Raw genomic sequence first — 26,385 nt, forward strand, 5'->3', positions numbered from 1 at the left:
ACTATGGTGATGGCTTTATATCTATCAATAACAAAATAACATTTGTGAATGACTCGTTTCCAAAACCTTATGCAGAAGATCCAACATATGGTGCTTAGATCCGTACTAATAATTTGTGACAACAAAATTTTGGGAAAATCTGAAAATCAAATTTTATAAGAAGAATATACCTAAGATTAGATGCCAATCATGCCTTTTTAAATGACATTCTTGAAAAAGCTATTTATATGCAAATTTCTCAAGGTTATAAACCTACTCTTATAATAATGTAATTTGAGTTTGTTGCTCTCAAATGGCTGTTGGTGAAACTAAGTGGTTGAAATTTTTTTTAGCAAACATTCTACTAGAAATGAAACCAACCTCATTGTGTCAATGCATTGTGATTGTCAATCAACAATAGTTATAGCTAAACATAAGAACTACAATGAAAAGAATAAACATATACAATGTAGATATATTTGGTGAAGCAGCTACTAAAGAATTGAACTATTTCCATTGATTGTGTAAAGTCAGAACGAAATCTAGAATATCCTTTGACAAAACCCTTAAAGAGAAACATGATTTTAGAACATCGAGGGGAATGATTCAAGCTACTTGGAAACAAACAAGTGATGGTAACCCAACTTTGTGATTGGAGATTCCATAATAAGGTTCATATGGATAAAAACAAGTAACTTGTTAGTTCTGATAAAACTAAATTGATTTTAAATCAATTATGTCCTCCTATGGTGTGTGTGTGCTAGAGACTTGAGAGGTTAAACTTTGTAATTAAAATTCTGTGTGGTGTAAGAATTTTAGTTTAGACAAAGTTTTTAATGATTTTCATATCCCTTATGGGTGGTGTATGATTTGCAGCATATGCTTATAAAATCACCTATATGAGTGTCGAGTAGAACCACTTGTATGAGATCTTGACAAGATCTCTAAAGCACTCATGAATACTAGGCATGCACATGGCCTATTAAGCGTAATACAACAATAACATCACTAATTGTGAGGTGCATTGTGATTGATAGACCGCTAACACACACTAAGTATTTTTTATTCATATAGTTTGTTATACCAACTATGTTGTGTGTTACGTTTCTCATTCTAGGACTGGTTCGTATAACTTGCTAATACTAGCTCTGATGCATTACATTTTATATGAAATCCAAAATTTTATTTTTAACTTCCATCTTAAAATACACACTCTTCTTCCTCCAAAACTACAACACAATTTCACACATCTAATCTCTCTCTCTCTCTCTCATTCTCTTTTCTCTCTTATATTTCTTGTATTATATTCTAGGTTGTTTATTTAATTTTTGAGAATTTCTTGCCAATTCTGAGGTTCTCGAAAATCCAAAAAGTTCGTGTTGTATTATGAAGAACTTGTATAATACATCGCGGACAAGTCTTTAAGAACAATAAATCTATACATCTAAAAAAAGTAGACTTTGTTCATGATTTTTGTCGACATTTACAATATGCTCTAGATAAAATAAAATGGCATTCAAAATGTGGTTTCAAAAGTCTAAACATCAAATTAAACACACATTTATAATATGTTTAGATAAACTTCTAAAAAAACCATCAAAAGAAAAACAAAATAAGAAGAAAAAATATAAAATAATTTTTTCTATAAATTACAATTAAAAACAAATTAACATTTTTAAGGAAGTTATATGAATTTGAGCAATTAGATAATAAATAATTTTAATTTATAAAATAAATTATTTCACCTTTTTTATGTTTCTCTCCAAGAAATCTCAATAGAGAAGTTTATTCAGACATGATCTATAATACGTAAATAATTTCTTCAAGCGTTTTACTTTTTATATCTCGTTTAGTATTTTAGGTTAAATATTAACTCATCTGGCTATTCATGTAGAAAACTGGAATCCAATTTTTATTATTTACAAACCCTTATTATTTAAAAACAGTTACAGTGTCACAAACAAGATTAATTTTTACTCAGGATTTTAGAAAAATCGGTGACATAGTGCGAAAAACATATGAACTTTGTTGGCAAAAAAAAAAAATATTGAGTGAGCTAATCTTGTAACATCATAATTTGAATGTAAGACAATAAAGAATCCAAATGAATGGAGATAGTATTGGGCTTGATCAAGGGATAAATCTTCATAATGTAACCAACAGTTATAAATTTTCTCAGAAACTAAGACTCTGATTTTTTTAAGATAAATTTTAAAAAGAATATACTTTTATTCGAATTGACATATTCATTATATTTTAGTATCTACTCTTATCTCATGTTTTATTTTATATAAGATAACTAAAACTACGAAGAATAAAAAAAAAAGTTTTAACTTCATTAGGTCATTGCTCATTAAGAAGTAGTTCAACTAACTTGGTTCCCCTTTATCTAATCACTTTTTCCCAGGACTATGTTATTAATAATCATAGTTATTTTATGGCCAAGTTGTTGCAAGTTAAAATGCTTCTCATAATATTAAGTAGTATATTAGAAGAAATAGGGAATCCATACAAATTGGTCTTTTCAAAACATTATTATGTTTAATCCCATGTTCTAGAAAGCTCCATTCTTATACACAAGAAGTTATATTAAGCACACAGTTTCAATTAGTATTTCATTGTGTTATTTTTGAAATATTCTTTCTTAATTTTAGCATATAGAGAATCTTTCATTCTTATTTGCTAATTTTATATTGAGATCATGTTTTACCCTGCTTTTCTATGTCCCAAAATCCCCATCTTTTTTTTTATGTCCTCAATTTGTTTGTACTTTTTTTACTATAGAACAAGAAGTGGAAGTAATAATGGTGAAGGACATTCAATGATGAATAGTTCCAAAGTTGGAGGGCCATCATTAGATCAAATCATACATAGAAAAAAAAAAGTGTATCAGTCTTGAACCCTCTGCTATCAAGTATCTGTCTATGGAAGACTATCATTGCTTTTCCTTTTAGTTCACCATTTCTTCATCTTTAAGCATCTTCACATTAACCTTTATACATCTTTTCTCTTCTTTATGCTTTAGGAGGCCCCATTTGAAGGAACCAGAATTTTTTTATTCTGTAATACTTACCACTTTCATTATTATTATAACACCTTTCCTTTTATTTTCTCCCAATTTTAACTGCAACAACATCATTGCTACTGCAAAAATATAGATCCTTTACTATGTGTAACCACATCCAAACTACTGTTACTAAGCAGATGACAGGTTCTGAACTTTAAACACCACCAAATCCTGAATTTGTACTGTTTTTGTATAAACATCCAGTAAGATTTTACAACAAAGTGATATAAAGAACATTCATCCATAAATAATCTTAACAATATATAGAAATTAAACTCCAAATAATATAAGATACTGACAGAAAATAAAAATGCTGGAGTCAGACAAAGAGAAATCCATTTTCACCCTTTGATTCCAAATTTATCTTGCATGTTTTTTAATCTTTAAATGTGTTAAACATATATGAATACAGTGACATGTTGTCCTCCAATTATCAATTAACTATTTTCTTGAGTTCAATATAAGATACTGTTAATCATATAGCTGCATTTTTCTCTCAGCCAGCAAACATAACTTCAAGTTGGAGTGATAATATTCCTCAAATCATCTTTAAAGGAATAAACTTGCCTTCAACAAAACCCTTGTCTATTGTGCACCACAGAAGCAAACCAATTAAGTAATCTGCACTCTAACAACAAAGCAGAGTGAACACTGGACATGAGTGTTATTACAGTGTCCTTGTTAGACACAGGAATTAGAAACAGTCATCAACATTGTCTCTTTTTTCCCTTTAACTTTCTTTTTCTCCACACTTCACTTGGTGGTGACAGGAGAGTAACAATGGTTGTTGAACAGCTTTTGTTAGCATCAATTGGAAAGGGTCATGTACATGACTACCTGCAATTAAAGAATTTGAGTGAGCATAGTGTGAAAAGTTGTGAAGGAGTTGAGTCACTTCTGGCTCCTTGATCATTGTTGCAATGCTGCTAATGACATAAGCACATGCAAATATTCAATTGGAATCAAATTAGCAACCTGGCATCTCATTCCCATATCTGAATTTTAGCAGCACAAACTTCTGAGATGCATATTGCAAATCCATCTTGTAAACTATAATCTGTGATTCTACAAACCTGATGGAAAATTGGAAGAGAAATAAATTCCCTCACTGAACATCAAGCTGGCTTTCAAAGCAACAAGCACACATTATATTCCACTCTTTGAATGACAAGTACTCACTTTGTAATCATCCTCTCTAGCAACAACCAGCAATAGGAAAATATAGCTCTCTTCCAGGGGAATTTGGAGTGTGACTCTGATCTTCATTTGCTTTATTATATAAAGTTTTCTGAGCATAGAAAATCATGTAACACTGTGAAGCTCGGACTGTAGCCTCATCAACCTCAGTTATCCAAGCATCATCACATTTGTACCATTGATTCCTTATACGCACGAACGAAACATAATGGCCGGATTCCAGCGTGCCCGAATGTGTCACCACAGCAAAAATTTCAAACTCAGAAAACATATCTGATTCATCACCCCCAAAAGAATAGATTCTATTTCCATATCTGGCTCTGAGGATTGAGGAGGACAAATATGGAGACAAGTCTAAGGAAAATGGGAAGTGTAGGTAGCGGTCTATTTTTCTTGAAGACTTTTTGACGAAAGAGTGCTCAAATCGTTTCACATGTAAACTAAGTACTAATGGAAGCTTTCTAATGGACATTTGCTTCAAAGAGTCCTGCTTTTCCTGACAGTTCTGGCAGTAAAGTTTCTGGTCTGAACCCAACTTCTCTGGCCTTGTGAACAAATCTAAACAACCAGAAAGTGTAGACATGCTTCCATCGTCATTCCGTTTGGTAAGCTTTTTACCCTTTTCTGTTGAAGAGACACTGGTGTTCAAGTTAAGTGAAATGTCAAGACAAGGATCATAGGTTGTTGAGGTAAATCCACAGGTCATGCAAGTAACATCTGATCTCAATAACCCATAGAACACCCTATGAGCAATGCACTGACAGTCTTCGTTACCTGTATAAAACAACAATTGAGTAATGTAACAAGTCTAGATTTTCTTAGTTACAATGTTTCCCAGACAGAAAAAATTTCAGAATGAATATTTGGTGTTACAATATTTTCTGTTGATTCCATTTCTTAGTTACAATATTTAATTACCTTTGCTTCCATTTCTTGCTTTGCCCTCTTTCTCATGGATTGCATCTAACATCGAAATGAAAAACTCGTGAGCATCCTGCTGTTCATAACTCGCTAAATTTGCTGAATGCTGCCACCAGCTTGAAACAAAAACAAAAAGTTTCACCATTCGAAAGAAACAAGAATTTGATCACCAAAGCAACACAATGGGTGCAAAGCCAAAGTCATAAAGTTTTCGGTTTTAACTGGCATTGCTCCATCTAAATTGCAACTAGCTTCATACAAACAAACTATGAATTTCGAACTTAAGCATCAACCAAGTTAGAGCTGACTGATAACACAAGTGCTCAAAAAACATGCTTGCTTTTTTCACAGAAACCTTCACTGTAGAAGTTGCTACTTTTGTTACTTCAGTCAGACCAAATAGAATATTTTTATAATACTAAATGTCCGGCTCAGGGAATCAACAAATTTCCTCTTTCTAAGCTTATTGATTGAATATCAGAAAACTCAACAATGACAAAAACTTGATCCCACTATGAGGTCACATGGATCACACAATGTGAATAAATTTTATCAAAGACAAAATTCTAAAAGATACTACTATTCACTATGAGGTATCTCATAATAACTATCAGAGAACTAAGAATCAAGCAACTCAGCCAGTTTTTTTTTTTTTTTTTATCAGGAACATTTAAAAGCATACTGAAGCAGATCATTAGATCCGCTGATAAATGCCAGCCATTATTTTTCATTAGACAAAACCTAAAACCCAATAGCATGAGTATGACAGAAAGAGCAGTATCAGACCTGTATAGAAACTGAGCAGGAGTATATGGATTCTGATCCCCGGAGTACACAGCTGAAAAAATAGCATTGACTTCACACAGCAAACACATCAGGTCTGTGGTTCTTCTACGATGACAATTTTCCAATCTGTGTCCACCACTAAGGAAATAGTCCCTGACAGGAGGAGCATGAAGCAACACTTGGAGCACAGAATTCATGAAACACGTGCTACCAAGATTGTTCAATCCCCTCAACCCCATAGGATAACATGATTTAGCTCTCACATCTTTGGTGGAAACTCCACACTTAGATTTCTGAAAATTCAACCCAACCCCAGAAACCAATCTCCTCCTCTTGATCAGCCTCTGCCCAATGCTTTCATTCCCAGTGGCACCACTTGTCAACCCCGTTGAGTGCTTAGACATCACAACTTGGTCAAAATCAGGGTCATACAACTGATCACAGCACACCCCACAATAAAGTTCAGCCCTTTCAATGTCCACAAAAACAGCATGGCCAGTTTCTGACTGAGGGTGCAAAATGGTGTGATCCAAACATGAGAATGAAGAGCAAATCAGACACAAATACAACCTCCCTTCACAGCCATTACAGAAGCTGCATCTGGGTGCCTTCGTGTTGGGTTTCTTCACACTGGTTTTCCCAATTGGGGAGGTCACAAGGAGCTTTTGGATGGCTTTGTAGCCATTGAAACCATGCTTGAGCTTGTACTCAGCAAGGTGCTGACAAGGTTCTGGGCTTGTGTATAAAGGGTTTTTTAGGAACATTTCCATTACTTTTTGGTTTAAAAACACAATAAAAAACAAAAAATATAAATATATGATTGAAGCATAAACTGAAGGTTGTTAATGGTCTCTTCAGAGATGATGTGATAAAAAAAAAAAATGATTGAAGATCAGAAGAACAAGGACAGCAACAACTATTGAAACCGAAAACCTAAATAGAAGTAGACAGTTATTGTTCCGGTCAAGAAAAGATGATCAGATTCATCAAATAACAAAACCTAAAATAACCGAAACACACCTCAATCAAAGGATATTTTTTTTATCAGCTTTTGAGTTGGGGAGAGAAGACCCATCAGAAATGTTTATGAGGTTTTTGCTTTTCTATTAAAAAAAACAAAATGAAAAATGAAAAAAAAATAGAAAAGAACCGACTAGTACCTTGTTGAAGTCATTGGTCATATAATAATATAATATCAAGGAAAGACATCATTGTCTTTTGTTAAGAGATGAGTGCTGAGGGTAAATATAACATTAAGTTCATTAAACTCATTTTATAGTAATCTGAATAAATTTAACAGTAATTAACCAACACATAATTATGATTAACAACTTTAAATGGATTACTTTTGTAGCAAACATCCAGGAAAAATAGTTACTGTTATATTAATTTTATCTGATTTTAGTATAATTGTTTCTAAAACAATAACATATTTTGTTGTAATGAAGAAAAATTTATAGAAAGAAATTAGATTATGGAGTAAGGTTGAGAACATTAGTAGTATTTATTTGATTAAGAAGATTAGAATAAGAAAAGGAAACAGAATTGTAGAGGAATCTGAACCGGTGGTTAAAGAAGATGATGATAGAAAGATAGTTGCGTGTGTTGGCTTCCTATTGTTCTTGATTTTAGGGTAAAAAATTGTTGGTCATCATCTTGTTTGTGGACCATTTCTTTCTTGTTTATAGTCACGTGGCTATATACCAATTCTTGGTGTTTGGGTTGGGTCAATTTAAGGGCCACATTTAAGGATTAGCAAGGAAGTTATGACAGTTGAAAAAAAAAAAGAAAAACTAGGTAAGATATAAATAATATTTTTACAGATGAATAAGTAAAATAACATTTTATTAGTATATTTTTTAAATATATATAATGATATTTGTAAATATGTGTGTGTTTTTTTTTGTGTGCAACAGAAGAAACTCTATTATATATAATGGCAATTGTCAGATTTGTTTTCAATTTAGTAAATTAGGAGAACCTCTATTATATGTAATTGTATTATTATATTATTGAATTATTAAATACTTTAATATTTATTTCGTGATTATAGGTCACATTTTAAATAAATTAGGTAATTTTTTATAGTTATGCATGGTTGTATTTAACAAGTATGGTGACAGAAGATTTTTTTTTAAGTAATTTATATAAGTATCTATCTATACTACAATAAAGTTATCATAATTTTCATAATGGAAATGAATCAAAACATAAATGTTTATTTTAATTATTTTATTATTATATATTATTTTAATATTACAAGTAACTTTGAAAATATGTGTATAAGTACAAATTAATAATTTGGAATCTCATTATACAATGTTTTAACTAATAAATACCTAAACATGTTTGAAAAGAAACATTTGGTGTATAAAATTCAGCAACCCACGTCTTTAATAACTAAATTTAGTAATGCAAGATTGAATTTAGTTAAAAATTCAAATTAATTTTATTCGACATAGTAAGAGGTATGAAAGAAACAGATAATAAATTTCTAGTTTTATTATTTTAACTGAATCAGCTAAGACAAATCTAATGTACTTGGCTTGTAAGAGGTGTAATAACATGATCGTATCTTGGTTGACTCATTTTGTCCCACCTTCCATCAAACAAAATATACTATGGATGCAAGTCTAAACAAATATGGAAAGATCGCAAATTTAGGTTCTTTCAAGGCAATTTACTTCGTATATCCAAGTTGCAATTAGAAGCTTCTTCTCTTAAACAAGGAAATTCATATGTAACTGAGTATTTTACCAAGATTTGTGTTCTTTGGGATGAGCTTGACAACTTTTGTCTAGATTTAATTTGCAATTGTTCTATTAAGTGTTCTTATAATTTGGTTAATACCTTTCATTAGAGGAGATTGGAAGACCACGTTATGTAGTTCTTAAGGGACCTGAATGAGCAATACAACAATGTCACTTCTCATGTTTTGATGATGGACTCGATTCCACCCATTTTGAAGATTTTCTCCTACGTGGTTCATCAAGAAAGGGAGATTGGAGGAAATAACCTTTTGAATGAAGCTAAAGTTAACATCAACAATGTTGTTGTCACTAGTAGCTACTATAAGAAGACCGGTCACACTATCGTTTGCTTTAAGAAAAATGAGTTTCCAAGTAACAAAAATACTAACAACAAGAATATGAGGTATGTTAAGAAGGTTTGCTCTTTTTTGTGGTTGAATGGTCATACCATCAACAATTGCTATTAAAAGCATGGTTTTCTTCTTAGATATAAAATAACTAGCAAGACCACCATTATGATAATGTTGTCATTAATCAAGAAGGAAAGAATGAGTCGATTGGAGAGTATCATGATTTTAGACTATCACAACAACAATACCAAACCTTGATGAATATGCTAAAGCAAACTAATGGTAATGGCAATGAAAATATTTCTACCAATCAGGTTGGTCCCATTGTTGCTTGTAGCATAGACAAAGGTAAAAACCACGTCTCTTTTATTAGTTTCAATAATCATAGTGATTGGATCATAGATTTGGGTGCCATGGATCACATATGTTGCTCCCTTTCAAATTTAATCTCTTTTAAACAAATATCACCTATAAATGTTAGTTTACTAGATGGAACTAAAGTTTAAGCTACTCATTCGAATGTTGTCAATGCTACCAAGAGGATTGGTACAACTAATCTTCCTTCGAGCCTATACGTGATGAAGGGTGGCACTTAAATCAATGGAATCTTTCCTCAAAGATCTTTAATAGTGTCATTAATCACAATATTTGCACATGTGCCTTCATCCCCCCTTCTCATAAAAGGATGACTATTCTTAATATGAGGTTTCCTTATATAGTACTCCGTAACAATTCTAATTGTGATATATGCCATTTAACTAAGTAATGAAAGTTGCCTTTTCCAAATAGTACTTCATATAATGTTTTTACTTTTGATTTGATACACATGAATATGTGCAGACCTTGTGCTGTTAATTCCATGAATGATGATAAAATATTTTTTCATTATTGTTGATAATCACTAAACGCTTACTTGACTATATATTATGAAAAGTAAGACTGAAACTCGTGTTCATTTAATCAATTTTATTTCCATAATTAAAACTCAGTTTCATAAAAAAATTAAGATAATTAGGATCAATAATTATAAAAAATATATCTTTTTACTTGTAACTTGTTCTTTCAACTGATTAATAATATTTTATTTTTGATGTGTTTTAATTGGAGGTTTATACATATATATATATATATATATATATATATATATATATATATATATATATATATATATATATATATATATATATATATAAAATTTTAATCTAATAAAGATAAAGAATTAACACCATTTTTTATTCAACTCTGTATTGAATTTATGAATTATTTTATATATTATTTAACTTGGTTATTTTTTATCAGCAACATTTAGATTCATTAAATTATTTTTAACATTCTTTCAAACCTTTTTAATAATTATATTTTCTAAAAAGAGCAATTGTTATTCTTTACAAAAAGCAATTGACACAAAATTGGAGAAGACATCAACGCTATTTGGGTTTAGTAGTTGCAAATTCAAACACTCAATTATTCTATCATTTCATGGTCTTTGCCATGATTTTTTCCCCTCACATTTTCCTTTCTTATTACTGTTTTTTCACAATTAGTGAAAACATTAGTTATAGTTTGTTGTCGTTAGTTGATTGGTGATGTGATAAGTTAATGGATGACAAAATAATATTGTTTGTATACAATAGACTTTGATGTTGACTTTGTAATATACGTCATATTGATCTGAATGACTGTTGATGTTCTGTAGAGATAAATTAAGTCATTTTCACCAATATTATTTGCACTCATTTACGTATTTATTAACAAACGTTCTGAATAGGAAATTGACATAAAGAAACTAATTAATTATAAATTTAGCATTAAGTAAGTAACTTTTACAAATTTTTCAAATAATTTTGAAGCATATAATTATTAATTATAATATACTAATACCACCGAGATTTATATTTCATCAATTTGTTAATAAAAATTATATATTAAACATTACTATAAACTTTAACATGTTAGTTAGCTTCTCACACTAGCAACAATCTTATGAAAGAAACCGATCATACAAATATAAAACATGAGAGTTAATATCTATTACCAATAAATCTAAATTAATGATAGAAGGTATACAAGTCTAATTAATGAGAGTTAATATCTATTACCAATAAATCTCAATATTAGCAAGAATATCAATGATTTAGATTTACTTACCTCTAGGGATGGCAACGGGGCGGGGCGGGTACGGGTATCATGATCCCATCCTCATCCCCATGATAAAAATTCATCCTCATCCCCATCCCCAAACCTAACGGGTATACAACTTTTGACCCATCTCCATCCCCACCGGGTAACGGGTATTTTCTTATACCCATACCCATACCCATTTTTTTATTGTTTCATATATCAATTAAATATTTTTTATAAAAAAAATTTAAAAATCACACCAACGGAATCATGATGCTATCAAAATATTCAATATTAAAATAACATACTCTTTTTGATTTTCATGATGTCAAATATTAAGAAAAATATTATAATAGTATAAATATCAAATTAAAGTATCAAATAACAACTAAATAAAATTCAAATAATTATATAAAAGCTAAAAAATTACACATTACTAAAATTTTATAATAACCAAAATATTTATTAATTTTACAAATGATCAGTGGTTTCATTTGCATTCGATCCACCTACACATAGAAAAAAAATGAAAAATTAGATATGATATAATAATTGAAATTGAAAATTTTAATTACTAGAATATAATGTACCTTCTTCATCAGATTCATTTTCACTCATGAGAACATCTTTTCCTTTTAATTTTTTAACACCTACAAACACCAAATGTAGAATATTAGATGAGAATTCACAAAAAATACTAACAAAAAATATTAATAAATTTGAGTAACTTACCTAGATGGTTTGAGTTTCATATCCAACTTCTTGTACACATCAAAGCCTCTATAGTAAATAATTAAACATTATCATGAAACAAAAAATAAATAATAAATAAAATTATCATAAAGGAGTAAAGATAATTAAATGTGTGACCCAAATTTGAGAATATCCATTTGAACATAACATAACGGAAAAAAAATGTATAATTAAGATTATGATAAAAGGAAAAGTACCTTGAAGATCTGCTTAAACCTTAAAGAACAAGCCAAACAATTAAAAGAGAGTAAAAAAGTGTATAACCAAAGTAACAAAAAGAAGAGCTACAAAATAAGAGTCAAACATTTTCATGAAAATAAATAAATAAATAAAGATAATCAAATGTGTAACCTAAAAATTATTTCATAGAATGAAATTGAGGAACACCTATTTGAACATAACCATGTACAGAGAGTAAAAATTATGTAATAAGAAGAAGAAAAATTACCTTCAAAATTAAATCTTGAAAAACAAACCAGACAATTGAGAGAGTAAACAAAGTGTATAACAAAAAACAAAGAGAATGAGAAATATGTTATATATATATATATATATATATATATATATTATATTATATATTATATTACTATGTATATATATATTATATGTGTGGATATCTTATGTTTATATATATATATAATTATTTATATATATTATATTATATTATATATTATATTATTATTACTATGTATATATATTATATGTGTGGATATCTTATGTTTATATATATATATATATATATTTTTATAGATATATATATATATTTTAAGTATATATTATATTATATTATATAATAATATAAATATAATAATATATATTATATTATTATGTATATATATTATATGTATATGCGTAGATATTTTATGCTTATATATATATATATATATATATATATATATATATATATATATATATATATTTCTTTTAAATTTTTATAAATTTGTCATGTTATAAATTTGTTTATAAAAGATCTCACTAGTTAAATGATTAATTTGTTTTATACGTATATATTATATATATTATATTATATTATTATGTATATATATTATATTATATTATATTATATTATATTACATGTATATGTGTAAATATATATATATATATATATATATATATAAGTATATTTTATTTATATGTATATATACTATATTATATTATATTATATTATATTATATTATATTATATTATATTTTATGTGTAAATATATTATTTATTTATATATATTTTTTAGATTATTTAATAAATTATAAATAGTTTAGTAATTTAAGCGGAGACGGGTATTTGGGCGGGTATATATATATCCCCATCCCCATCCCCATCCCCAGTTGAAAATTTCGGGTATTACCCATACCCATACCCATACCCAGTTAAAGCGGGGATTCCCCGTCAAAACGGGGACGGGTTCGGGTGATACCCACGGGCACGGGTTTATTTGCCATCTCTACTTACTTCCACACAAACTAACATTTAAGTATACTTTTTTTTATTAACTCTTTCTTCCAAACTAACATGAGTATAAACTTTTACATAAGCTCATTAATTCCTTATGATAACACTATGCATTTATTAGAGAAGAAAAAGAAGAAAAATTAAATCTATATATAGTTATATACAAAGTTAAAATTCATAAATGAGATATATTTAGAGCACAAAATATAAGCAAGAAAAAAATATAAATTTTGAAATTTGACAGCCTTTAATTATTTTTACATCCATCACTATACAATAGCTAAGTTAATGCTAAAAGTTTTTAGTCTCTTTATTTTTAGTGAAAAATGTAAGTAGTACATCTTCGAATCTTTGGCCAAATTTAATTCTCTAACTTTATAAATGCATAGATTTAGTCATTTTAATGAAATTTTGTTAAGTTTATTTGACGTTTCAAACGCGTTTCATGATAGTATTTGAATTGCTTACATTGTTTGACACATTTACTCTTTAATGTTAGCTAAGAAACTATCATGAATTTGGTTAAAAGAATCCACATATTTATAAAGTTGTAGGACTAGATTAAGCTAAAGTTTCGAAGATGAACTGATTCCAATTTTTGTGAAGGGACAAAAAACATATTTAACATGTTTATAGCCTTGAATTTTGTTAAGATGAGTTAATATAGTTTTTTTTTTTCGTTAGATTAACTTTGACATCGTTAAAAGGATAATGATTTGGCATATTCAGATAAACACATGAATGATAATTAGAACAACTACAGAAAGTGTCATCTTTGTTCTTTTTGGTTATGTTGAAAGTCCCACATCAACTAAAGATAAGACAATTTCATAGAATATAAGTGAGCTGCAAACCTTGCCTTACAAACTAGTTTTGTGGGGTTGAGCTTAAAATTCTCTTCTAAATAAGACAATTTTATAGTATATAAATAAGGTGTTTTGTGGAATTAGATTACCTTCTTCCTCTTTTCTTGTATTTAGGTCTATCATTGGGAGTTACAAAATTAATGTAATTCTTCTTATGGTTATCTGAGAATGAGTTATGGGGTTGTACTTATTTGTCATTATGGACATCTATTTCTTAGTATTGAGAACAGTTGCAAGTATCAAAAAGTGTGAAAAACTATTTTGGAGTAATCATAATAAAAGGTTAGAATTACTTAATTTTATTTTGTGAAAATTAGTTGGATATATACTTGATTATTTTGTCTTCAAATTCAAATCTGTTCACTACTACACTGCAAAAATTTTGCCTCCAAATTTAATTTGGCAAACTTTCAACCTAAAAGAAAATCCTATTTACTGAAATTTCGTTTCTTTTTTCAATCTTCACAACATAATTATTTTCGACCTCAATAAATGGCTACAAATAACATTCTTCATTGTTTCATTGGTACAAAATATTACAAAATTATATTGATCGAATTAAATCTCTTAAACGGAATTGATATAAAAGAGAAAACACCTTTATGTTATATTACATTACATAAAAGAAAAAGTCACTTCAATATAATAACCAACGTAAAAAAAGTTCCAATTTACTCAATTTCTAGGCTTAAAAATAAGAAAAGAATATACTTTATGTTGATTATGAATCTAATCAACGAAAAATGTCAAATGTAGACATGTCAAAGTGGGTCAACCCGGCTCACACGGGTTGGTTCACCACGAGCCGGGTTAAAAATGAATGAACCCAACCCGGCTCACTTTCTGGTGAGCCAGAAATTTTGTAACCCAGTTCAACCCACCACGGGTTGGTGGGTTAAGTGGGTTGGCTCACCAACACACCTAAAAAAATTATTTTTTTATTTTTTTAGTATTCAAATATTTAAATAAATTTTTAAGTAACTCATGAAATGACAATCATACTAAAATCAAGAACCAATATTTTGATCATACTCACCGCCAATATATGAAGAATTATTTCCAAAAAAGTATCCATTAGTCTAAGGAAGCATGGCTAATATTACAAATTTTCTGTCATGCTATACAACAAAATATAAATAAAAAAATTATATATTTTTTTCATGCTAATTTAGAAAAAATTGTTTATAAGACGATTACTTGAGTAATTTACTATAAAAATTATAGTTAAAGATTAAAGTATCAACATATATATAACTTGACAATCAAATTAATTAAACATTTAAACTATTCAAATCTAATTAAGCAACATTCTAGTATTTAAAAATATGAAATTGTGAACAACTATAATAGGAATAGTAAATAATTATTAAAAAAAATTAAAAAAAAATTAAAAAAAATTGTAAAAAAATGTTGGTGGGTTAAGTGGGTCAACCCACCTTCAACCCGGCTCGAATCCGTTTAACCTGTGGGTTAAGTGAGCCGGGTTGAGTTCAACCCACTTTTGAAAAAGTTAAATTTTTCTCAACCCAACCCGGCTCGAACCCGTGGTGAGCCGGGTTAACTCACGGGTTGAAACTCATTTTAACATCTCTAGTCAAATGTTACTTTCTACGACAATGGTGAAATATTCCCTTTGCAACTATCCCCTTTATAACTACTTATTTAGTCTAGAAATAACATTCTTCATAAGATCAATTTCTATTTGTAGTTATTTAAATTATAACACATACTTCTCCCTAGAATTATCACATGATGATCCAACAACCATAAGTTGAAGAAAAAGAGTGCGAAAACCATAATTTATTCAAGATTCATATCCTACTTGTACAAAAAAATCGTTACCATTTCTCTGTAGAGACACAAGCCACATAAAACAAAAGTTACTTACGTGCAGCAAATCTCTCACTCTACTCTAATGTTAAGATGAAACGTTGAAGATTGGAAAACACCTCATTTATAAGGTTGACTAGATAACACTACTTTGAGTAACTTAATAGTTTCTTAATCATCTCATCCCATAGTGTAAGAAGCTGCTGGTAAGCTGATTACTGTAGTCTTAACCTTTGTCATCATGTTAATGCTGTTGGTGATTCCTTGAGAACCAATTCCACTATCCTTCAGTCCCTGCCACAAATCATATTTGCTTGTTTAGACAGAAAAACATTAAATAAAATCACATGGTCAAGTTATCAAATCTTATTCAATGTCTGTCATAGTCCATCAGAATATTTTGCACTCACAGTATATAAATCTCATTCCATGTGTATATAAATTTAAGTCATCAATTCATGATGGTGTGTTGAAATAAATAAGGAATTTTTCTATCTTTTTTCATTGGTAGAAACCTTTGAATTTGCTTCCTGTAAAAAGGTATCAAAATTTTATGGCGACTTGGCAAATGTAGAACAATTTTCACCTGAAAAGGAAAGTGATCAGGTCCACGAGATGGTGCTGAGTTAATTTGAACTGTTCCTGTCTCCATTGCATCACTTACCAACATTGCTTTGTTGATGTCTTTGGTGAAGACACATCCCTGCATTATACATATGATTAAATGAAACAAAGGAAAGAAAACATTTCTGCTTTGGAGTAGATAAAATGGATTATGCTCTGTCACTCATGTGATTATGAATATGATGAAAACAAGTTTAGATTTACAAGGAGAATCCACTAACACACTAGCTATTTAGAAAAACATCCTATTGAAATCCACAGACACTTTCTGTTGCATGTAAGAAAAAATAAATTAGAGAAACATAAAAATGAAGCCTTTTTTGAAATGATTCTGACATTTGAATGTATGCATTCATATTGATGAAGTGTACTATACCTGAAGGCCAAAATTGCTGGCATTACAGTGGTGGATTCCCTCCTCAACAGAATTGATTCTGATAACTGGCAAAACTGGTCCAAATGGCTCCTCCCATGCTATCCTCATATCAGGACGAACATTATCCAACAGCAATGGCCAAATGAGATTTCCTTCCCTTTTGTATTCCTGGCAGAATGTTGCTCCTTTCTCCTTAGCATCCATTACCAATCCTTCAATGAAGTTAGCAGAGGATTCTGTGACAACTGGTGTTACATCACAGTCATTCTCAGGTGCTCCAACAGTTAACTTGGCAACTTTTTCATTGAGTTTCTTAACAAGAGTGTTGGCAACTGATTCCATGACCAAAACAACCTTTACTGCTGTGCATCTTTGACCACTGCCATAAAATTTTTCACAGCATTTGTATTAAGATTTATGAGTATTGTATTGCTGTCAAGGGAATTTATGCAGCCACAATGAGAAAATTGTAATGTATAAATGAATAAGTTCACATACTGAGGTTTTAAACTTGGGAATATGCGAAAGTTCCACATTAATCATGAAATTCAGAGATGCCTTTGGTGGATTTTGTTGCATGAACTGTTTCCTTCTTTACATTATTATTCCATATAATAACTTCAGTGAATGAATTACCTTTTGGGGTTAGAGAAGGAAGTATCACACTATTAGTGGTGCAGGTTCAAGGTATTAAATAAAGATATTTTTAGTCATAATATAATAACATTTTACTTCCACTAAAGATTTCTCCATCTATGAATGTTAACCTTAAAGATCTAAACATATGGAAAGGAAGTAATACAAATTTCGATAGGCAAATGCAGGTTCATATGCTAAAGGACTAATGAAGCAAATTTGCAGTTTCTCCTGTAACATAATTTAAAGTCCATTATTTACCTGTAGGAGAAGGCTCCTTTCACCATGTTAGAGGCTGCCAAATCCAAGTCAGCATCTTCAAGAACAATGCATGCATCTTTTCCTCCCAGCTCCATTTGAAGAGGAACCATGCCAGCCTTCTTTGATATTGCTATTCCGGTGTCTCCACCAGTAAAACTTAGGATTAATGTGAATTAGGTGGGGAAATTCTCAGTTAAAAATGCAATGACAAAGCACCTCTCAACTAACCAAAAAACTCCCAGTCACTATTCTATCTTCATAATTTGGTACAACATCACTCATAGTTTTCATGTTATATCTTAAAATTACTGTTGCAACTACTACATGTCAGCATACAAAAGATGAGACATGATGAATTTATCTAGCTTGAACATATCTAGTTGGAAGTTGGAACTACATTTGCAAATTAGGAAGCACATGAATTATTACATGGAAAACAATAACCATTATATAATAATGGAGGATAACAATTACAATATAGCAAAAAAAAGTGCATATTACCTTATGCAGTTCACCCCCGGGTGCATTGTAAGAAAGTCACCAATCTCAGAACCCTTTCCTGTGACACAGCTAATAAGACCTTGGGGGAAACCAGCCAAATGAAAGCAATGCACCATATGTATTGCAGCCACAGCACCCTGTAAAGATTAAGAACTAAGCAAGTTTTCTGACTCATGAAGCATTCAAATATAGGTAGCCCTTGAGATTTTATCTGAATTAAATAATGGTAACACCAACTATCAATAACTAATAAGTATATGCTGAATAAATAGTTGCATACCTGAGTTGGGGGTTTAAGAACAATGGAGTTTCCAGCAATAAGCGCTGGAGCAATCTTTGAAACAGCCAGATTAACAGGATAGTTAAAAGGTGGAATGGCTAAAACAACTCCAAGTGGAATCTACAATCAGAAATATCCCAAAATAATGCCTCATTTACAGTAACAAGATCATGCATAAAGTCTAGGATATTGTTGAGATCTCTCATGGGTCAGAGATATGGTTGATATAGTCCTTATAAGATTTGGATAATCCACAGCACATGAAACAGAGATATGTTCAATATAGTAATTATTTTATAGGTTTTGTAAAGATTTTATAAGAATTAATGTTTATCTTATCACTAACTGTCTAGTGGAATGTGAGTCATTACTTGGTGAAAAAAGTGGAATGTGAGTCATTACTTGGTGAAAAAAATTGTAAGATTTTAGACATAGCGACGTGAGGGAAAAAGTAACAATAGTTAATGGTTGGTGTTAGAGCCAACATCTCTCTCAGAGTGAAAGGTCAAAATACCTTGGAAGAGAGACAGTATTTGGTTCTATCATTCCCTGGAAAACTATCAGAGACCAGAAATTTTCCTTCCCCTAGAATTCTTACACCTTCCTCAGCACAATATGAAATTAAATCCCCTGATCTGACCACCTACATAAAAACAAAGCATTTAAAAGGAAAGTGAAAACCAAGATCAAAATGGACAAATCTCATAAACGTGCAATTAAAACCTCAATATTCCCATCAAGGATTCCTAAGTGCTACGTGCATGGTTATTTGAATGCTAGAAGTTAAAACATGAAAGAAAAAAAGAGGGGGAAAACAAGGTCTTGAACATGTACATACTTCAGTGACAGCATCTTTAGCTGGCTTTGCAATCTCCTTAACAAGACACTCAGCAATAGGTGCTTTGTGTTCCTTCAGTATTGCTGCAGCCTTGTGAAGCAACTGTGCTCTTTTCCACAATGGAGTTTTGGCCCATGATTTTTGAGCTGTTTTTGCTGATTCCATGACTCTATCAACCTCTTCCCGGGTACAAGCTGTTTGAGATTCAGTCAAAGAGAATCAGTATCCCCAATTCACACCTTACAACCCTTAAAACAAACTCCAAGAAAGACAGTACCATCATGCTGTATTGATCATGATTCCCAACAACAAAACATGAAAAAACTAAATGATCATTTTGTCAGAAACCAAATTGGTATAGACATGGTTTGAATATTAGGGTGTGTTAAGAATACCTTGGACCTTGAACTGTGGTTTCCTAGTGGAGGGATTGATGATGGGAACGGATTTCCCAGAAGAGGACTTGTTCCAGCAGCCATGTGCATAGTACTTGAAGACATCACCATCTATGATCTCTCCAAAGGTATCAGTGGCAGCCATCTTGAACAAGTGATTCTATATCACTTGAGGTGTGAACTTTGGCTTGCATATGTATATATTTATATTGATTATATTGATATTGATGATGTGGTTGGAAATTTTTTATTGGAGTGAGTTCAGACAGAGTCAATGAACAGCTACAAATGCTGCTAACATTTTGTGCCAAGTCTAGTTTAGTCCTTGACCGATCAGTGTGCTCTTCATGCAGTTTTGTAGGAATTAAAATGAAAATTTTTAGTCATTGTTATATTACTAATTTTGCTCATTAAATATAGGACACACTCCTATTAACTAGTATTTTCACACCTCACATGACCAAAATATATCTCAGAAAATTTGCTTAACCAAATAAATTGAGTGAAAAAATTATTAAGAAATGTAACAAGAAGTCAGTTCAAAATTTAATGATAACATAAAAGTAATACAGATTTACACGATTTATTTATAATAGGAATTTAAATACTTTTTTAGTTTATCTATAAATATAAGATTATATTTTCTTTAGACATCACTGCATGCCAACTTGACACTTTAAAATCTCAACAATGATTTAGCATGAAATGTGCGAACGAGCACAAGGTTTCAACCAAACCCACGCTAAGAAAAAAACCAACCACCAAAACCACAGACACTAATAAAATCTAAATTCTTGAAAGTTACGTCTATTTAAAAAAAAAGTTGAAATACAGAGAAGGGACAAAGATTAAAAAACAAAAGAAACCTAACTTATTTTTCACTCCATTTTAAGCAAGACAATTAGTACCCCTATTACCTTAAAATGTGTAAAACCTTAAACTCAATGTTATTAGCATTGTAAATCCGCAAGTAAATTCGTAAACTCTTAAAGTAAACTCGTAAACTAGCAAAATGATTAAGATTAGATCTTGCAGCACCATCTACATTAGGCTTTTACTTCCTGTTACCCCTTAAAAATGCTTTCCGAAATACATATTTTAGAAACTTTCCCTGAACAAGTTTTTTGGAATGTTTGAAACAAATTTTCTAAAATAGAACTTTCCAGAACGAAATTTTGAAATTTCTGGAATGCATTGTGGAATAAGCTTTGTAGAATGAAATTTCTGGAATGCATTGTAGAATAAGCTTTGTAGTCTTCTTCTCCTTTTTCCTCTTCGGTAGAGTGGTGATAGAAGCGGCGGCGACGAGAATTACAATGAGAATAATTGTATGGCGCAGTTAGTGAATGTAGAAAACAATAGCCTCCGCATTAACTTTGATCAGGCTATTTCTTCCTACACCTCATACATTTTTTAATTCTAATTTTATACTCCTTTTATTTTCAATTCCTAAGTACACAATTCGATAATATTTAATATATAATCTAAAATATAAAATTTCTATTTCTATTATACAATCCAATATATAAAATAAAAAAAATGGAATACAAATTTTACATTTTAGAGTATATAATTCAGAATTTATTTTTATTTTACATTATAAATTATACAATCATAAATTATACACTCTGGAATACAATTTACATTTTTACATTCGAAATAATACGATTTGAAATATAAAATTTTATATTTTGATTATACAATGCAAAACAAAAATTAAAAAATGTATTTCGTAATACAATTTTATTTCTGTGTTTTTTATTTTACAATCCGAAATATTTGTTTATTAAGAAAAAAAATAAAAAGTGTTGGAGGGAGTTGTGCTTCGATTAGGGAAGGAGGCTATGCGTGGATGACTATAACGTATCGATACTTTAATTTGGGTCAGGGTCATGTATCCGTGTCTTACACGTATCCGTATATGATACTTTAAAATACTTTATCGACATTTATCAGTTAAGTATCTAAATTACAAAGTCGTAATACCGTACAAGAAAATCTTTTAATAATGATCAATTTTAATAATAAAAATAAGTATAAATATACATTTGGTACCCAAACTTTTTCGGAAAGTTCAATGTGGTACCCGAACTTTAGGAATGTTCAATTTGGTACCCCAATTTTCTAAAGAGGTTCAATTTGGTCCTCTCCGTTAAGTTGGAGTTAACACCGTGTCCGTACAGGACACGTGTCAAGCCATGAAATTTTTATTTTTTTTTTAATTTTTTCTCAAAAAATTAATTTTTTTTTTTCAAAAAATTTAAAAAACTGCCACGTGTCAGTTTATCATCGTGCCACGTGGCAGCTTACAAGCATGACACGTGGCAGTGTAATAGTTGTTTTCAATTTAGTATCCCAATTTAAATTTTTGGTTCAATTTAGTACCCCAATTTTTTAAAATCATTCAATTTCGTCATCTTCCATTTGAGACCAAATTAGTAAATAAGCTTAATTACAACCTATATATACATGTTACAATAACTTTTTATAATATATATACATCAAATCATTTCACCTAAATACTTAAATTATTTTATTTTTTTCATTTTAACCTTTGTAATTTTTTATACATGAAATTTTTTACACTTGTAAAAAATAAAATAATTTGAATATTTAGGTGTAGTGATTTGATGAAAAAAAAATTAAAAATAAAAATAAAAATTTCATGGCTTGACACGTGTCCTGTACGGACACGGTGTTAACTCCAACTTAACGGAGAGGACCAAATTGAACCTCTTTAGAAAATTGGGGTACCAAATTGAACATTCCTAAAGTTCGGGTACCACATTGAACTTTCCGAAAAAGTTTGGGTACCAAATGTGTATTTATACCATAAAAATAATTAGTCACTATATAGTGACCAATTTAAGTATTAATTTAAAAACTAAAAATTATTGACAACTAAAATAGTTCCAAAAAATTATAATTAATCTCTAAATTGATAATTAAAATAATTTTTATTATGAATTGATTTCTAAATTGATCACTAACATCACCTACCAAGATTTTGACTACCAAAATAATTGGTTTCTAAATTAGTCATTAACATTAGCTATCCAGGTTTCAGTTACCTAAATAATTAGTCTATAAATTGGTCTCCAATTAGGAAATTAGTCTCTAACATATTTATGGTTACTAAAATTGATCATTATTTAAGAGTTTTCTTATAGTGATACTTTTATGATGACAATAATATATATTTTTTGTGTTGATAATTTTAGTACATATAGTTTTAATTTGGATTAACAAAATAACAATCATATATTTATTATGTTTTTAAGAATTATTATACACACTTTTCAATATCCATATATCGCATATCTATCACGTATCGTGTTCTATTATTTTCAAAATAAATGTATCAACATACCAGATACGTGTCGTATCTGATACACGTATCGTATCTGTGTATCATAGGTGGAAGAGAAAAGGATACATGGATGTGTGAAATACCATCCCTAGGACCTTTCAAGCATTAAATATAAACCAAACCAATAGAAAGCATAAACATCTACAAGCAAATTGCATAAAAGAAAACAACAAAAACAAACACAACAAAATGAAAAAGAGTAAGAAAATGATTAAATTGTCTTGTGTTGGAACACAGTTCTCCGACAACAACGCCAAAAGTTTGTTAGCACGAAATTGCAAGTACATAGGTCACCAAGTGCACTGATCGCGATGTAATAAGTGATACATATCGTTCTCTCATAAGAAACGTGTGTAACACTTGATAACTCTTGCAATTCACAACTCAATTAGATAACAAAGCCATAAAAACTCAAATAAACTCTTTTTGAGTTTTTTTATCAAATAACTGGTGTGCAACAAAAGATAATAGTATTTCCAAATTTAAAGACTAAATTTCATCCATTTCAATCTCATGCACCCACCACCCAAATTTTAAAATTTTTTAAAATTATATGTAATATATATTGTATTTATGAAAATTAAATTATGTACATTCTTATTTTTCTTTTATAAATTATAACATTTAATATTAATAAATAATGAAATATAAAATTAAGCAATAAAGAATAAATAAATTTATTGAAATATTTTTATGTTCTCTCTCATTATCTTTTGAGTTTTTCACATATTATATCTATCTATTAATCTCATATGCTTTCTTTTGTGTATGAAAAAAAAAGTTAGACACAAACTCATTTGTATTCTGATTTCTCATATATTGTATTCCATTATTGAAAATAGAAAACTCCATTTTGTCTAGATTGACAGTGAAATATTATTTAATAAATAGTATTTTTTTGATTTAATTATGTCTTTGGTCTCTATTTTTGTAGCAAAATCTCAATTTGGTTCATCTATTTATTTTTATCTCAATTTGGTCCTTGTTTTGAGAAATTTGATCTCAATTTAGTCATTTCCGTTAGTGGTACAGTAACAACGTTAAATGGAGTGTTACGTGTTAGTTCCTGGATTTTTTTTTTATTTATTTTTTTGATTTTTTTTTAAAAATAACAAATTTGCCACGTGTCAAGTTGTTGTCATCTTGCCACGTAGCATTGACTGAGTGATGTGACAGTGATAATGCCACGTGTTAGTATTATGTTAGGTGTCATTTCCTCATTCTCAATTTGGTCCTGTATATTAATTTTTGTCTCAATTTAATCCTAATTTTTTGTAAAAATAGTGCAATTTCATCCATCTCCCAATTGAAACAAAAATTAATTTTTATATAAATTTCATACAAATATTTTTATTAAATTTGATATTTTTATTCAAATTGATATTTTTATTATAAATTTTTAACATAACTAAGTTTATTTAAATTTGTGTTTCACATTCAACTTTATTTAAAATTATTTTCAAAATTTAAATTTATATGTTTTTGATTGTTACATGAACTAGTTAAAATTATTTTTAAAATTTTTAAAATTGTTATTTTTACACTAATTCAAATATTTGTATAGAAATTATTGAACTTTACACGTTTTAAAAATATACAATTATTTGAAATATAAATTCAAATAAAAAAAAATATTAAAGTACGATATAATAAAATATCAATATAATTTATGAATTTTTTTCTATTAACAATTTTAAATAAATTTCAATGTAAAATATAAATTAAATAAACTTAATTTTGTTAAAAATATTTACTTGAAATATCAATTTTGATAGAAATATTTATGTACATTTATATAAAAATTAAATTTGATTTCAATTTGGAGAGGGACAAAATTGCTCAATTCTTAAAAAATTGGGACTAAATTGATACAAAAATTAAAATAAAGTGACCAAATTGAGAATGTGGAAATGACACCTAACATATAACTGACACATGGCATTGTCACTGTCACATTACTCTATCACTGCCACTGGCACGATGACAATTTGTCACGTGACAATTTTTTTTAAATTAAAAATTAAAAAAATTTAAAAAAAGTTAAAAAAATTCAAGAACTGACACGTGACACCTCCTTTAACAATGTTACTGTACCACTAACGGAAGGGACCAAATTGAGATTTTGCTACAAAAATGAGGACAAAAGGCATAATTAAACCTACTTTTTTTATCTCACGAGTCTTATATATATATATATATATATATATATATATATATATATATATATATATATATGCCCCTTTCGTTTATCTAGATCTGCCTATCTAGGGACTTCTCCAACAACCTCTTCTGGTTAACAATCTCTTATGTACTCAAACGGGCCGCTCCACTCCCTGTGTTCTTTCAACGTAGCAAGGAGGCCGATTGAGAATGCCAAGTCGATCATCCACACTCAGTCAGAGTCCAATTTCCTAGCGGAAGAAAGCCAAAAGGGAAGTTCTGCATCCTCACCTTTCAATCGAGCAATTGTGTTTCTTCGTCTTAGGCCTCCTATAGAGGTGTATTTCCTTTCAAAGTAAAAGAATTTAGGGGATTCTCGCCGGATGGAACAAGGCGCTTTGAACCATATACTGCTTTTGCTGGAATGAAACGAACGAAGCCTTGGAACATAATTATGCTGCTTGTTGGGCCCGGATGGCGGAACTTGCATTTTTTTAGAGAAGAAAGCGGCCCCCCTTTTGCGGCAGAGTAGAAAGCTGAGCTTTCCCTCGTGTAGCTCCATTCAGAAAGAACACAAAAAAAGGATAAATAACATTTTTTTCGCAGATTCTTGCCATCACTACTAGAAAACAAATTGAGCTGTAGGCATCAAGGTAAGGGGGCGATAAACTATACTACTACAGAAACAAAATCGAAGGGGTTGGTTGAAGGGTAAGGAAGGATAGCGTGATTGACTGCTTTAGTAGGTAAGAAAAAATCATACTAACACGCTGGTGGAAGGAAATTGTTAATAAGTAATCGGGAGAAAGCACCCCAGTATGCAGTAAATGCCTTCTCTTCCATCTGCTTCAAATCTTAGTGGAAGAGTTAGAAAG

At 29.8% G+C, this 26,385-nt stretch overlaps 2 protein-coding genes across 7 annotated transcripts; both read right to left on the reverse strand.

The window, feature by feature from the left end:
- Window positions 1-3,365: 3,365 nt before the first annotated feature.
- Window positions 3,366-7,099, reverse strand: LOC114194315 (ubiquitin carboxyl-terminal hydrolase 22). Of its 6 annotated transcripts, XR_003606373.1 has the most exons (5): window positions 5,951-7,098; window positions 5,162-5,280; window positions 4,226-5,017; window positions 4,022-4,119; window positions 3,366-3,883 (listed from the first exon to the last, which is right to left on the reverse strand). XR_003606373.1 is itself a non-coding variant. In XM_028084454.1 (4 exons), exons 1-3 carry the CDS (start codon window positions 6,718-6,720, stop codon window positions 4,242-4,244), a joined length of 1,665 nt encoding a protein of 554 aa, XP_027940255.1. In that variant the 5' UTR covers window positions 6,721-7,099; the 3' UTR covers window positions 3,366-3,883; window positions 4,226-4,241. The 6 variants fall into 6 exon arrangements, 3 of the variants coding, with proteins under 3 accessions (XP_027940255.1, XP_027940254.1, XP_027940253.1); XR_003606372.1 differs by lacking the exon at window positions 4,022-4,119 and having other exon boundaries at window positions 4,120-5,017; XR_003606371.1 differs by having other exon boundaries at window positions 4,022-5,017.
- An 8,923-nt stretch (window positions 7,100-16,022) lies between these two features.
- Window positions 16,023-20,174, reverse strand: LOC114193134 (NADP-dependent glyceraldehyde-3-phosphate dehydrogenase-like). Its single transcript, XM_028082838.1, has 9 exons — window positions 19,981-20,174; window positions 19,586-19,779; window positions 19,262-19,390; window positions 18,748-18,867; window positions 18,468-18,604; window positions 17,967-18,122; window positions 17,070-17,448; window positions 16,656-16,772; window positions 16,023-16,363 (listed from the first exon to the last, which is right to left on the reverse strand). Exons 1-9 carry the CDS (start codon window positions 20,123-20,125, stop codon window positions 16,250-16,252), a joined length of 1,491 nt encoding a protein of 496 aa, XP_027938639.1. The 5' UTR covers window positions 20,126-20,174; the 3' UTR covers window positions 16,023-16,249.
- Window positions 20,175-26,385: the final 6,211 nt, after the last annotated feature.

The sequence above is a fragment of the Vigna unguiculata genome, chromosome 8, assembly GCF_004118075.2.
Source record: "Vigna unguiculata cultivar IT97K-499-35 chromosome 8, ASM411807v1, whole genome shotgun sequence".
Classification (NCBI taxonomy): domain Eukaryota; kingdom Viridiplantae; phylum Streptophyta; class Magnoliopsida; order Fabales; family Fabaceae; genus Vigna; species Vigna unguiculata.